We start from the raw sequence: 16,208 nt of genomic DNA, 5'->3' as shown, positions 1-16,208 counted from the left end.
ATACATGTGACTTGTTGGATCTATTTGTGTGGTTACCGGTTGATTTATAATAACAAGAGACTCTACTACACTATATAATCGTGATTTTTAAATTGAATATATAAAAAATGGCAATAGAATGAACGAATGTGATTACAGTTAATATGGTCAAATATAGTTATATTAGACTATAGGCAAATTCAAGACTATAATCATATTCAACTGTGGCAATAGAATGAATGAATGTGATTACAGTTGATGTGGTCAAATATAGCCATAGTAGATTATAGTCATATGCAAGACTATAGTCACATTCAACGGTAGTTATATGGTAGTCATATTCGACGTAGTAAACTTATCAAAAAGAAAAATTCAGAAGAATTTGAATTTTTTTTAACTATTTTTATAAATTAAAAAATAATAATAAAAATAATAAAATCAAAAATAATAAATTCAGCCCAAATAATAAGTGAAGGGTATTATGGGAATAAAAAGTATTGGGCATCACAAATGATGAATTTAGGGTTGCATTTAGTTCTATGTCTTAGCGTTTTGAGGGGTTTACAAAGGCCCCTTTTATGAATTAAATTATGTTATAATCAACATTTTATTTATACTTGTTAAATTACGTTTTAATTTTTGTAAATTATTAATTCCAGCGTGAATTCTCCATAATTTAAGAAAAATCCAATTTGAAAAGTTTCTCATAAATCAGGAGGAATCACCATACAAGAGACGTAAATCACACTAAGCTAACCATGTGTGATAAACTCGACCAAGCGACCGTTGACAAGAAAATTCGAACTTGGTTCAATTGACATAAGTTCACTTGCTTCAACCACTAAGTCATCGTTTACCGGACATTTTTCAATCTTTAAATTATGAAGAGTTAGTTACTTTTTATACAAGACATAAATAATGATAATGAATGAACACGACTAAATTTACGCGGGAAAAAATAACCCTTTACATTATAGTATATATTCTATTTAATATTGTAACGAATCATGTATTTTAAAAGCGTAAATAAATATTTTCAAAATTAAGCACAAAATTAGAACTTTTTTCATCTCAAAATGTATGATAACAAAAAAATGGACTTGCTCGAAAAATATAATAAATTCTCTTACTAAAACAATAGTATTTTGAGGAATTAAAACCGAGGATGAAGAACGAGGATAAATCTTGTTAACTTTCATCGGCGTGGTTTTTCGGAGCTAGGAGTAAATATCTGAATAACTGCTTCAAGTGCAGAAATGTTCCAGCTCTCAGCATGCCTAACGATCTGTCAAGACAATATTTTTTTCAAAATAGTGAAACATTTTAGGACAAGTAAAAAATCAATCTTAAACAGTTTCGTAAAAATTATATTGTCCGAATGAAATCATTTTTTCGGCTTACTTTAAATGCTGCATCCAAATCATATATCGTTTTCCCGTCGATGGAGATAAGTGGCTTCCACGGAAGTTTAAGGTATGTTCTGCACATGAGATTGAGCCCTATATATGAAAGATTTCAAAACAAGAACATATAACATTATAAATTCAAACAATCTTTCTCATTAATTGCATCCCAAAATCAGCTTATAATGTAATATTCAAATATTAATTGTGGATTAATACTAAAGGTAAATTCTAGTTTCCTCCCTTGTACTTTGGCTCGATATCACTTTACCCCATTAGACTCTTGATTGCATCGATTTGTCCCCTTGTACTTGAAAAATTGTCTCAATGTGACTCCGCCGTTAGTTTTCAGACCTTTGACATTAACACCGTTTGATCTAAGTCTGAAAATTACAAAAAAGCTACCCCTCCCAGTTTAAATAATTATTAAAAAAATAAAAAAGTAAAAAATAAATTGAGGCTGGCATCATGGACTATGTTTTCTCATTGTCTTGAATTTTTTATTATATTTCTTTTGTTTTTCTAATAATTATTTAAAATGGGAGAGGTGGTGTTTTTGTAATTTCAGACCTTAGATCAAATGGTGTTAAGGTCAAATGTCTGACAACTAACAAAGAGTGCCACATTGAAACAATTTTTCAATTGCAGAGGGGCAAATTGATGCAATCAATAGTAAAAGGAGTAAAGTGACACCGAGCCAAAATACAAGGGGGAAAGTGTAATTTACCCTAATACTAACTACGTGTGTGACGATAGTAATTAAATTGGTTTCGAAATGGAGAAATTATAGCTATCGATATAATCAAGCACCTTAATTTCCAATAAGCAACTATGAATTCAGTTCCGGAATCAAGAACCTGCATATAGAGCACATCAACAACATTATTATTATTTACGAGCTTATTGCAATTAGTACCCCTGTGTTATATCGAAAAACGATTCTAAGTGTTAACATTACCAAGAACTTCACACACACACAAAATTACCTTCTCTATGTTTTTCAACTGGATTGATGGACTATCGAAGAAAGGTACAAGCAGTCTCAAGTTGCGCTCGTATAATTCAGTACCTGCCACCAAAAGTACGAAGCCGGATATATCAAAAGCTCGTATATCATATGCTCTTTTTTACCTTCTTACATCGTAAGAAACGCAACTTCAATCGAGAGAAAACGGCTCCTCTAACCTTGAAATTTGATAGTCGGATCTTCAAATGTGCAGTCTTCAGCGTAAATTGCAGAAGTGAAAATTCCTACATCCACAAGAATACAACCAGTCGTCGTCACTCAACTCCTCGTCAGCTCAGCCAGAAAAAAAATCTATATATATATAGAAAACTTTTTATTTATTTTTTTTCGTTCGGTCACAATAAAAAGACAATCGACGTATCGAAAAGTGAGGTGGTAAAGGTTTAATTGAAGTCCTCCTTACACGAATAATTAAAGATAGTATGTTATTGAATATAAAGTCTTTTCATTCAATTCAGCTTTACACAGTTAAATTCAGGTTTAATTGAAGTCCTTCTTTACACAGTTAAACCTCAATAAATTAATACAGTCGGGACTGACAAAATTCTAATAATTTAGTGAAATATTAAATTATCGAACTAACAATTTAGTACGTTTTTAACGAGCCAGGACTGAAATAAATTATTATTCAAGTGATGTTATTAATTTATCGAGTATTAACTTATCGATGTTCTACTGTATAAAGAAACAAAGATAAAGATGTATGGTATCAAGAACTACTAGCATCTCGATTTTGACATCGATTTTGACATCCCGATTTTTTTAATTTTTTTAATTTTTTGGGAAGATGGATACCTGTGACGAAGTAAGATTTCTCGTAATCGGATCTGATTACGGAAAGAACGTCGTCTATATTGGATACGGGACATTCATCCTCCAATTCATTCCCCACTAAAACTGTCCTGAAATCATGAGCTTGAACAAGTACAGTGTTATTAATGTACTACAGTACAACTATACCAGTCTTCGTGAATCAAAGCTCGCTAACAAACGTTATTTCGAATTAATGCATTTCTCTTCAAATTAATCATTAACATTACTTACTCTATATCAAAATATATTCCTTTCCTTCCCAAGAAAATAAAAATAAAAACTATCACCGTATATACATATATAATATAGGGTAAATTACACCTACACGGCTACACCCATGGGTATGATACAATAACTTTAAGGTCTCTGTGGTATTGGTAATTACAGCCACAGCCACACCCCTAAAACAATTATCGGAGCCAAGATTTCATTTTCACTACCATAAACTAAAATTTATAAATCTAATATAAAATAATAAGGATCTAAAAAATGTTAGGAGTGCCATGCATGTCACTCCTTAGCTTTATGTTATCTCCACTGCCTGAAACTAATAATCTGTTAGAACCCTAATGAACTCTAATTAACTGTGATCGAGTTTTTTAACAAAAAATGTGTGTACAGTCTATGCTAAATATGTGAGAAATAAAAGAAAATATCCGAAATTGTGTAAAGTCTATTCCCTGGAATAAAAAGATCCGTGAAAAGTCACACCGTTAGGGGTTGGTGTAAGGCGGAAACAAACCTCAGGGGGTTTTGGTAATTACGAATAGGTGGAGGTGATTTTTGTAATTTAATCAAAGTTTAGGGGGTCTTCGTAATTTACCCAATAAGCAGAGGAGAAAGATGAGAGAAACGACAAACACGGGAGATACCTTTGTCGGCCGGCGGGAGAAATTAGCCGGAGAAGCTCCGTCGCACCACTGACGGCAATCTTCAACAGCTGTGGCGTTTGGTTTCCTTTACTTTTGCCGTTGGGCGCGGCGGAGCAGCAACGGAAACCACCAACTCTCTGAATACATATATATATCAAATATATTGGCTGGCGGAAATAAACTGTGAGAGAGAGAGTCTAGAGAGAGAGAGGGAGAGGAGAGAGAGAGACCGTATTGGTTGGCGGTAAGATGAGTAATGAAGGTGGACAAGTGGTGCAGCTGCCCATTCGAAGTTTGCTGGACTGTCGGAGCTAACTGTGTGCAGGTAAACAAACTTATTTTCAACCACTTAAATCAATTTCAATTTCAATTTCAATTGTTATTTGTTTTTTATAATTAAATCAATTTTCAATTTTGATTACGTCCCTTTGATCTATATAATTAGAAAAAATAAAGTAAAATATGTAGGAGCTCAAAGGAAAAAAAAAAAAAATCTAAATTTTATTTAACCCAACTCGGCCAATATTAATACGGCTAACTTTGTACCGTTCAGGGGCAGAACCGAGATTAAAATGTAGGGGGGGCGCCCCGAAAAATTTTTTAGGTGCACAAAACCTTGTAAAAAATAAATTTATATAACTAATTTTTAATTAAAATATCATATATATATATATATATATATATATATATATATATATATATATATATATATATATATATATAATATATATATATATATAATATATATATATATATATATATATATATATATATATATATATATATATATATATATATATATATATATATATATATATATATATATATATATATATCATATTTTAATCATCACAAAAAATTCTAAATTAATTCAAATTATTCTAATAATAGCTGCACTTAATATTTCGGAGATTCAAGGCACGATCTCATCTTTTATTTTTAAGGCGTTAGATAAAAAAAATTCAAAAATAAGTAATATTCATAAATTTTATTTAAAATAATACAAGTTTTAACCATCTTATTTTATATTTTATATTAAATATGATTATTTATCTATAATTTACATAAGATTTTGGAGAAAAAACAAAAAAAATAATGGGTCAAGATAAATATTTACAAAAACTTTGGGGGGGTCAAAAGTAATATTCAAAAAATTTAATACCAAATATCTAAAAAAAATTTTTTTTTCTTCTAGGGGGGTCAACGGCCCCCCATGCCCCTTACATGTTCCGCCACTGGTACCGTTACATATTCTATGTAGGTGGTGTTTGCAAACGCTTTTTCAAAGTGATTCTGAGCATTTTTTTTGTTCATAATCAGTTTTTTATTTAAACATTAAAAAGCTCATAATTACTTTGAAAAAACGTTTGCAAACACCACCTTAATCTATTTTACAAAATTCGGATATTTATATTCATGCAAGAAATTAAGAATTACTTGAAACAAAAAAATGGACACGACAAGAAACCGAAACTCCATGACACATGCCGGAAACCTTTTGGGATGGGGCCATTTTCATAAATATTTAAAAGCTTCATGGACGTTTTTGATAATAGTGAAAAAATAGAAACGCATTTCGACCCAAAAAAAAATCCAACACCCGTTTTAAATAAAGAAAATCATCGGAAACTTTGCAATTGTTCTGGTTCCGGACATTTCATAAAAAAATAATGAAAACATAAAAATTTCGTTACCATCACATTTAAGTAATCATTACAAAAAAAAAAAAAAACACAACAACAAAGATGGCCTTAACAATGGCCTTATAGCAAACACGCGCACAGCAGGAATCGAACCCATGACCTCCCCCTACAAGAATGGAAGAGGTATCACTCAACCACAAGGAAATTAATAAATACATTAAAAACAAATTAATAAAAATCATTGTAGCAATACAAAGAGAAATCAAATTGAAGCATCAATCAAGCAAGCAAGTTCCTCTCGAATTCTTGTGCTTCACTCTTGTCACGTTCATCAAGCTTTAGAAGCGTCTCGGAGTCGAAGTTCTTACGTCGTTCACTTGTTATATCAGCGATGACACTAGCTAGAGCAGGCTCGGTAGTTATGACTCGTCTAGTCAATACCTACGCAACAAAATAAAAAATCTTGGAACTAAGTATTTAGATATAGGTACGTCTTCGCCAAATCATAAATTGAAATATATATACGAGTACCTCGTTCCACTTCCTAGTGTAACGCTTAGTGACATCATAAACTCCATCTCTAGCGAAAGCAATTACATATGTCAATTTCTTGCCCCAGCTTCAAAGGCAAAATGTAGACGTTCTAATTAATTAAGGTGGTGTGACAAAACATTTCATATATAATTAGAAAAAAAAAAAAGAATATATATGAATTAAGAAAATTTACCCATTCTCATAAAGTAGTGGATTGTCAAATACTCCTTCACAAGGATCAAGATGCATCCATCTGCAATACATTTTTTTTTTGTCTTAACTCTTATGAATATAAACATTTGATTGATATAGCTTATTCCTTAATTAAAATAAAAGGAATTACTCTCATTTTACATTGATTTATTAGTAAAAAGCTCTTGTGAGCTTTCATCTATTTAATCTTAGTATAATCAGCATTTGAAGGTACGTGAATTTCTTATTGACTTAATCGCTTTCAAGTATTGAGTTAATTATCAACACGCGACATCATCTGATTTAAGTGTCGGAGTGTAATCACCGGGGAACTCCCGGACGTGTCACATAGTGTGTTAAGTGGTTTTGCAGGAAAGACGAACAAGCATCATCGCATACTTAAGTCAACGCAAAGCTAGTGGTATTTGAACCCGCATTCCTAAACAATTCTCCAATTCAACTTTGAAATACTCATTTCAAGTGACCCCGCATTGCTGATGATTTAATATCATAAAATGTGAAGCGTCAGCATAATGAAACAAGTTTTACCTTTTTAAATATGGTGAGTAGCACTCTGTCCAGAGATGATCGGTGAAGTCTAAGATCTAGAAAACGACGGAGAAACACTAAAAATAAGATCGAAGCAAACGAAATAAACTTTGATATTACAAATTAAACAAGAAAACTAGTCGCACTCTATTTTTTTTTTGCAAAGGCCTTTACTTATAAGAACTGAGAAGGGATAGAAAATGTGGTACGCGAAAGAAGATATGATCTCATTTGAAAACAAGAACTCACCATCCGAGTTTCGAAACCGAAAGAGCGACAATATAGTGTGAAGCAATTAGCCCACTCCCCACATCGTCCCTTTCTTGTTTCCACAAGCTAAACATAAAAATTAAAAAAATTAAAAAAAAATTATTAAGAAAATCAAGATTTAAAAAAACTTAATTATCAGCTTCGTAAATTATCATACCTTGACAGGGTCGTTGTATCTCGGAAAACGGGTAACTTTTGAGCATTCGTTGCAGCTATAGAATTTGACAAGTAAAATGTCAAAACAACTATATATTGTATCTCTCTTCAATGGAGAGAGAGAGAGAGAGAGAGAGAGAGAGAGAGAGAGAGAGAGAGAGAGAGAGAGAGAGAGACCGGTAAAGTTCAACTTGAGATGCTTTATAAAGTGATTCAGAGCGATTTGGAAATGTTACGCCATGAAAGCTTGTGCTGTTATTGCAACTGTCACAAGGAGGTGCATCCACCCACCTATACAGCCACCAGAACCTCGATAAATTAATAAACTCGTTGAATTAATATTTTTTCTGGGTCTCAACTTGAGGAGAACGCGTTAAAAGTTATATCGTTAAATTAATATTACGCTAAATTAAACTAATTTGACTGCTCATGTCTGTATTAATTTATAGAGGTTTAAATGTAATTAATTGTTTATAACAATAGATATTTGACCACGAAAAAATAAAAAAAATCTTAAATAAGCAATTAATTCATGATTAATGGGAATATATGTACAATTGGTTATAGACCTGAAGGAGTGCTTAAACCAGGAGAGCAACTGCATCAGGAATGCATGATCAATTTCATCTTTTGCTGGATTTAGATTTCCCTCCTAATTAAATTCAAGTATATATATAATAAATAAATATCAGAAATGCCAGGTGTATGTTGATATATGTTGAATGATCATATCAACCAAAAGCTTAAGCTGTTAGCGAAAAGTTAAAAATCGAAGAGTTGAATTATCCCATTAACAATATAAGAAGAGTTAAATCGAAGCAAATATATAGGTATTTCTATAAGTAATTTCTCGAAGTTTACCTCAGCCAATGCAGCCTTTGCTTTTTCCTCAAGCTCGCCCACAGGTACCGAATTTCGAGCTGCCTCCTGCCTATGAGAATCTTCGTACTGATTTTGATTCATTATTGTTATTATTATGAGGAACAATAACTTATAGGGTAACTTACGAATACCCCCTGAACTTAGGCTAAATATATAACGAAAAACGCCTCCACCTATCCGTAATAACCAAAATACCCCTCTAATTAGCTGTTGGTCGAGTTTTTAACCAGAAAATGTGTACAGTCTATTATACCTTATGTTAAATAGGTGAGAAATAAAAGAAAATATCTGAAAATGTTAGGGGTGAAAGTCGGATGGATCGAATCGGAATTAGCCTTTTCGAAAAATTTCCAAAAATTTTCGGAAGTACAAAATCAATTCCAATTCCAATTCCAATTCCAAAAGACCCGAAAATTTCGGAATTTCGGTAAAATTTTAGTAATCAAATAAGTTTCAAAATTTCAAAATTTAGTGGAAAATTTCATAATTTTTCCAAAAATAAGAACAACCACGTCGATAAAAGTAAAATCAATAACTACTGAATTTCAGTTCAAAAAAATAAACCACATCATAATATCCAATAAAACTTCTAACAACAATTCTATATATCAAAATTCTAAAACAAAACTTAAATCAAATTATTGTTTTAGAAAACAAAAACAAAAAAAAACTTGAAATTAGTATTGTATAGTGTGTGTGTGTGTGTGTCTATATATATATATATATATACATATAGGTTTATTTTTGGGAAGAAAATAGGAAGTTTCCGGAATTAATGTTGGAAATGAAATCGGATCGGAAATCGGAAATTCCAATATTTTTCATATAATTCCAATTCCGATCCAGAAAAATCAGAAAATTTCGGAAATTGGAATTTCGGAAGTTGGAATTAAAAAGGTTGTTCCAAAATCGGAACTTTTCGGGTCGGAACCGGCGGGAAGTTGGAACTTCTGTTCCAACTTGCACCCTTGTATAAAATCTATCCCCCGGAATAAAAAAGCAAATCGTGAAAAGTCATATTCTAAGGGGTTGGTGTAAGATTGGAAAAAACCTGAGGAGGGGTTTCGGTAATTACAAAAAGGTGGGGTGTTTTTCCGTTATGTAGCCTAAGTTCAGGGGTATTTTCGTAATTTACCCTAACATGCATCTGAGATGATAAAGTAAAAACAAAGATTAATTAATTACCATCAAAACTTGATTAGCAGAAGGCCGGATCCTCTCCTCAGCCTTCCTTCTGTCTTCACTAGTCACAAGCTGTTGCATCATTAATGCTTCTTTTTCTGCCTAAATAAAACCAAACGTTGTATACTTTAAACATTTCTCCCAAAATAAATAAATAAAATAAACAAACAAACAAACAAAAAAGAGAGAGAGAACTGATAAATCAGTAGTGTAGGCATAATATCGCGGTACGATACGATTTCTATGGAAACAATGCAACTCGGCATATGTATCGATTGTAATCAAATACTGATAAATATCGCTCACCGATATGATACGATAATTTCAATATTTATTTTGGGGGTGATTTGTCGGTTTTCAGCACAATTAAGGGTGATTCGTGCGATTTTCAGCCTATTTGGGGTGACTCGTGCGATATTCAGCACAATGGGGCAGTTTGTGCAATCTTAGCACATTTTTTTGTATAACAATCTTGTGTTTTTTTTTTTTTTTTTTTAATTAAGGCAAAACAAAAAGAAATTGCTTCTCATAAATTTTATTGTTCTTCCCGTGAAAACCAACAAATTGTTTCAACATCACATAAATCAAAAGTAATTTATACGAGCGAAAGTAATGAAACCGACACTCACATATCTGAAAACTACAACTTTTGTCCTAGTTAGTAATTTAATGTTAGAAACTTGATTTTATATATATTCTGAAGGAATGGTTTGACTTATTAGATTTTACATGTTTATTTTATTGTTATTACACGATATATATTTTGTACTATTTGTACGGTACGATAAATGATGTGGTCAGTGGTCGAGCCACCCTTTGGCAAGGGTGGGCTCCAGCCCAATGTGAATTTCTAAAAGTTTCTACTATATATTATAGATATATCTAATTAGCCCCCAAACAATTAACTTAGCCAACCCAAGTAATTTATTTTAGCACTCACCAAAAGAAATTTGTGTTATTAGTTTAAGTTTATAAATTTGTAGTTATTTTGTGCTACTTTATGTGAATGAATTATAAAAAATTCTCGGAGGCGTTGCCCCCGAACCCCCGTAAATGTTAAGTCCACCCTATTTGAAAATTTTGGCTCCGCCACTGGATGCGGTACGATATAGGAATTAGGTATATGAACAGATACCTGTAGTTTTTGAGCCAATTCTTCAACTGCAGATTTTTCGACTTCTTTTGCCTTTTCATCCTCATCAATCTACACCAACTTTAGCTTATCAGAAACTAGATTTGAGATCGGAATCATCCGATTGTATTACAAGTCGAAAAAATGGCACCATTAAATTAAACACATGTAATTAACCACTTTTTCGAAGTTTGTTAATTAAATAATCCAAAAAAAAAGGCAGCTAATTATGGACACGTCGAACTCATATGACTGCTTATGATACTAAATTTGAACACAGTCGCACGGAAACTGCTGCAAATTTTGAAAAGTTAGAAACATGTTTGAATAGCAAATTTCCAAATATTTTTGTTGTTTCCTTACATAATATAATGATCACTTGCAAATTAATAGTTCATAATAATATTTATTTCGATTATATTTGTACAAAAACATAAATTTATATATAAATGAAAACTTACACATGTTTATATAACATATTTATAAATATACCCCTATATTTTTAATATCGACACGTTTTTCCCAAGTTCCTATATTCCCAGGGGGCGGTACCAGGCATTGCCGCGGGTGCAGCCGCCCCTGCAGAATTTTTTTTTTCCCTCTTTTTATTAGGTATAATTTATTTATTTATAAACTGCAGTGTATTTGGCACCCCTGAGTAATGAAACACCCCACTAATAACATGATTTATAGGCTTAAATCATTTAAATATTGACATATGGTCATATTATTTAAAAATTTACTTATTTATTATTGCTCTTTCAAAATCATCTCTAGGAAAAAAAAAAAAAGCGGGGCGTTGCTCCCGAATCCCCATAAATGTGTAGTTTATTTTTCCCCGATTTCTCGCCCCCCCCCCCCCCCCCCCCCCCCCCCAAAAAATGATCCTGGGTCAACCCCTGTATATTCCCATTTTTGGGACATGTCCTTCCTTGTTTTCGTGTCTGTGCTACATAGATATATAGTTTAGGGAAATGTAAACTGTTCATCAAGCATATCAATAAACATAAAATTAAGATAACCAAAATGATTGGATTCGTATTCATCGATTCACCAGAAAGAAGAGACCTTTTGTTGATCGGGGGATCGTTTGAGACCGAAGAATGGGATGAGAGAGAAAATGTAAGAGCCGACCGAATAGAACTTCGAAACCGACGTCGGTGCGGGTGTCGTAGTGGAGGTGGAAGGCTGAGCCGCCGTGTTGTCCATTTTTAAAAGTAAAAGATAAATAAAAGTAGATTGATGCTGTCATGTATTTATAGTTGTCGCCGTGAAGACTTTTCAGGCAAATGTCAACGGGGGCTTTGGTAGTGTGAAACGAACAATGAACTTAACTGCAATTTAGTCCCCGTTAAACTGGAATATTGCAACAAACCATACAAGTTGTGTAAAATTTACTACGAGTGAGTGAGTGACCAACATGTTAGAATAATAGTATAATTAATTCCCCCACAAACAAAATAGATTTATCTTTTACTATGCAGTACGGACACATAAACAGTGAAAAGAAGAAACAGGGAAACGGACACTGGGAAACGGCATGTCTCAAAAAGGGGATACGGGAACTTGGGGTTCAACATATAAGTATTAAAAGTACAGTGTTATATTAATAAATATGCTATATAAAGTATAAACGTATAAACATATAGCATATATATATATATAATGTTTTTAAAAATACGAGGGGTATCTATGTAATTAGATCTAACCTCAGGGGAGGACAAATATAATTTACGCACTATTTATTGGTAATGGGTTAAAAATAAGTATTAGTTAATATCAAGTCGACTAAGGTGATGTTTGCAAAAACTTTTAAAAATAGATTATGAGTTTTTTTCTGCACATACTCTGTTTTTAGGTGTTTGCAAAATAAGTTTTTCTTCTGCTTCTCTTAAAATAAGCTTATTTAAGTTATAATTTAATTTTTTTTAAAATAACCTGTTTTTTGTATTTTAGTTAATTTTCCGCTAATTTGGAAATACCACCAACTTTTAGAAATAAACACTTATTTCCAATTTAACTCACAATCACTAACTTTTCTTTATTTTAAAGGGTAAACTACAACCACCCCCTGAGGTATGGTCAAATTACGAAAAACCCCATCTTTTTTGGATAATTACATCTACCCCTCAACTATGAATCTTCTTACATCCCCACACTTATGATATCAAATTGAACATAAACATCTAGATTCCATGGAATATCTCTAGTTTGTACTCGTTTTGTGTAAAAATACAGTTTCTGATGCATTACAATCTAATATATACAAGCCAAAAAATACATCTTATGATCATCTTGCTTCAAAATGTGGAGCTCGAATGGAATAAAACGGGTGCAAAAGGGTGGACGTGTAAGAAAATTTATAGTTGATGAGGTTGTTGTAATCACCCAAACAAAAGGAGGTTTTCGTAATTTCACCAAACCTCAAAGGCCGATTATAATTTACCCTATTTTAAATAATCTTTTGCAAACACCATCGAATACCAAGTCGACTAATATTTAATAAGTTATTGTACTAATAAGTAATAACAAGTCGACTAATATTTAATAACAAGTCGACTAATACCAAGTCATCTGAGTTTTTTGTTTAGTCCCACTAGTGTTTTTTAATTAGTCTGATTCATGTCTTCTGCACATCCTTAGGCATTCATTGACAAATTGGTCGACTAATCAAAATTATTCACAGAAAAGTTACTGAGATTCTTTTCTTGTGAGCAAAAAAAATAGTTTTTCCGTAAATTACTGAGCTTTTTTTTTTTTTTTGGTTTGCAGTCTGTACATTCGAAATTAGGTTGCAAAAGGGTAGAGAAAAATAATATTTTAATTTGATATATTTTGCATTCTAAGAAATACCACTAAAAGTATAAGTTTTCCTCCTTAATTTTTAAAAATTTAAATTATGCGCTGTATTATGAATGATTTAATGTGTTTCGATGGTGCACTTATATCATTCATAATGCACCATCTTACAAGGGTAAACTTGCAATCAAAAAATTCGGCACTGTACGACCTGATTTGCACTCTAAGTCAGTCGGTCCAATCAACAATTCTTCACACACACGTATGGCATCATCATTATATCAAGTAAACAGCAACAATCACAAGTATGCAGCGGAAATCAAACAACACGTACAAGCAATTTATGGGCAACGCCCAACCTTCATTAATCAACTCACGAATAATACAAGAAAAGTCATTGGTGCACACAATGAATCCTCACAACAGATGCTAACAATTGCAATATGAGTCCCTCTATCGGAATGGATCGGATTTGTGTACTCAAGGGCATACAAATACAAGGTACAATGGAGTTTATACACTAACCTGCCAAGGGGCACATGGCAGCACGCAGGCCAGCCATTTGGCTAACTGTTACAACATTAAATGGAAGCTTTCTAAGTACTTGCTGGTGCCGACCGCTCCGCAACTGTCTTTCGTAACTTCCCAAGTCAATCAACTGCCCGACCTGTCAAATCGGCGCGCACGCGCTCCCAACGGTCGATGTTGCCCGCAAGCGTGCTAGTCAGCCCGCTTGCCTTGCCCACACTTGCCGTCCGAGACTGCCGAGACTCACCTGTACCAGCCACCAAGTCTTGCCATGTCTTTCTCGGCCAGTTCTTGGGCTACACCCATGCCAACACTCAAAAATCGTTGCCTTGCTTTTGTCGGCCAAGCACCCCAATGCTTGCCAATCACTTAACCACCATTTAGCCTATGTACATCATGTGTTGTGCCAACACATCTTGGCACCATTTCAACTATAACTCGACCACACTCGAGTAAATAGTCGATGTCTCTGTCTAAGGAGATAACACACCAATGGTGCAAAATGCTATAAAATTTATCTATAATTATAAATACCTGAAGGGTTTATTTAGTAATTCAACTTGGCTTCATGTTCAGGTAACTTACTCAAAGAAAGTTAGGCAGGGCCAGATATTTTCATATGTCAAGTACACTACTTAACTGAAATTTGTTGCCATTGATGGATCAAACCATAAATAATTCAGACAAGGCAGGTATAGCGGGGATCGTATCATTCGTAATAGCTCCTGAATTTTAGCTATGGCGTTTGAAAAAAATAACTGGGGTGCTACTAACAAGTAACAACAAGGCTGAAATATGGGCGCTTTTATTTGGACTGAAGCGCACAGTTGACTTGGACGTTCATTGACATAGAACGAAAGTACGGTAAATAATTAATTGCACAAATTAATTCGAAAGAACACGAGAACTATGGAATCCACCAGAAAATTGAGAGAAAACTCAGAAGTTTTATTGATAATAAACGATGTTGAAAAATAAACCTATAGCAACTACTTATAGTAATGAAAACGGAAAACCCCTATCAAACTAGGAAAACGAGAAAATTACCGAAAAAAGGCAAAAACGAAATAACTCTTAAATCTAATAGAATACCGAAAATTGGAAATATCCCAACTCGCCGATTTCAAATCTGAATTTTCTAGAATTAATTATGAATTATTTAAAACTTTCCTAAAACGAAAAAAAACGGTTCATAATGCCCCTCGTCATTCCGGTTCGAAAAAACTTGGTCTCGCACAATCCCGCCTCCGTTGCCTATTCATCATTCATAATCTTGTGTTTGAATCATGTCTCAGTAAGAAGGTAGCTCATCACAACAGCCTCCAAACGCTTCTTCAGAACATATGAAACATAATACGTAAATTCAAGCAAGTTGTGTAATCTACCCTAATCCTAAATATCATACATATAATCAATAAGTGCAATCATAATTTCGTAGGATAATTATTTTTCGTAATCCGACCTTATCTCAATAGCATCCTATAATATATCCCCTTTTTCTTTATTTAATTTTGAGGGTATTATAGATGGAGTTTACATATTGTCTATTAAAAAAATATGATCAACTTTAGTCATATGGGTTTTTTTTTAATAATTATAGGATAAATTACGAAAAACTCTCTCCTGGTTTGGATAACTACAATCATCCGTTCAACTATAAATTTTTTTACACGTCCACCCTTGTGGTGTCAAATTCAACATAATCTTCTAAATTCCGTGAAATGTTCTCTACCTAGTTCGTACTCATTTTGTGCAAAAATGCAGTTTCTGATGCACCACAATCTGATCTTTACAAACCAAGAGACGCATCTCATAATCATTTTGTTTCAGAATATGGAGCTTGAATGGGGTAAAACACATACAAACTAGAAAATATTCCACATAATCTAGAAAATTCCACTAAATTTGACACCATAAGGATGAACCAATAAGATGATTCGTATACAGTTGAGGGATGATTATAATTATCCAAACATATGAGTTTTTTTCGTAATTTATTCTTACTTCAGAGGGTGGCCGTAATTTACCCATAATTATAAATACACCAAGGGTTTATTTAGTAAATTCAACCTCATGTTCGGATAAATCACCAAAAAAAAAAAAGAAGTTAGGCAGGCCACAATTTCTCATACGCTTGTAAAATTCATTCACAATAACTTTCCCCATTAAAGTACCAACTAACGCCCCTCCACCCACCCCCACTCCTGCATTAACTCCTCTTAATTACATATATATATCTCTATATCT

General features: G+C 32.9%; 2 protein-coding genes across 3 annotated transcripts; both read right to left on the bottom strand.

The window, feature by feature from the left end:
- Positions 1-1,021: 1,021 nt before the first annotated feature.
- LOC105965606 (adenine phosphoribosyltransferase-like protein, putative (DUF2358)) lies at positions 1,022-4,492 on the bottom strand. Of its 2 annotated transcripts, XM_088814117.1 has the most exons (8): positions 4,325-4,492; positions 4,095-4,231; positions 3,205-3,311; positions 2,568-2,633; positions 2,369-2,451; positions 2,193-2,239; positions 1,381-1,459; positions 1,022-1,264 (listed from the first exon to the last, which is right to left on the bottom strand). In XM_088814117.1, the coding sequence occupies exons 1-8, from the start codon at positions 4,379-4,381 to the stop codon at positions 1,175-1,177; spliced, it is 666 nt and encodes a 221-aa protein (XP_088670243.1). In that variant the 5' UTR covers positions 4,382-4,492; the 3' UTR covers positions 1,022-1,174. The 2 variants fall into 2 exon arrangements, with proteins under 2 accessions (XP_088670243.1, XP_088670244.1); XM_088814118.1 differs by lacking the exons at positions 1,022-1,264; positions 1,381-1,459 and adding an exon at positions 1,551-1,765.
- A 1,320-nt stretch (positions 4,493-5,812) lies between these two features.
- On the bottom strand, positions 5,813-11,843 carry LOC148765318 (peptide-N(4)-(N-acetyl-beta-glucosaminyl)asparagine amidase-like). Its single transcript, XM_088812745.1, has 12 exons — positions 11,703-11,843; positions 10,638-10,706; positions 9,506-9,604; positions 8,300-8,386; positions 8,008-8,090; positions 7,616-7,729; positions 7,440-7,494; positions 7,262-7,348; positions 7,013-7,068; positions 6,465-6,524; positions 6,269-6,356; positions 5,813-6,178 (listed from the first exon to the last, which is right to left on the bottom strand). Exons 1-12 carry the CDS (start codon positions 11,841-11,843, stop codon positions 6,017-6,019), a joined length of 1,101 nt encoding a protein of 366 aa, XP_088668871.1. The 3' UTR covers positions 5,813-6,016.
- Positions 11,844-16,208: the final 4,365 nt, after the last annotated feature.

Source organism: Erythranthe guttata, chromosome 14 (assembly GCF_056151865.1).
Source record: "Erythranthe guttata isolate IM_541 chromosome 14, IM_541, whole genome shotgun sequence".
In the NCBI taxonomy this organism is placed as follows: Eukaryota; Viridiplantae; Streptophyta; class Magnoliopsida; order Lamiales; family Phrymaceae; genus Erythranthe; species Erythranthe guttata.
Note: the sequence above shows the minus strand (reverse complement) of the source record. Positions and strands in the feature narration are given on the sequence as shown.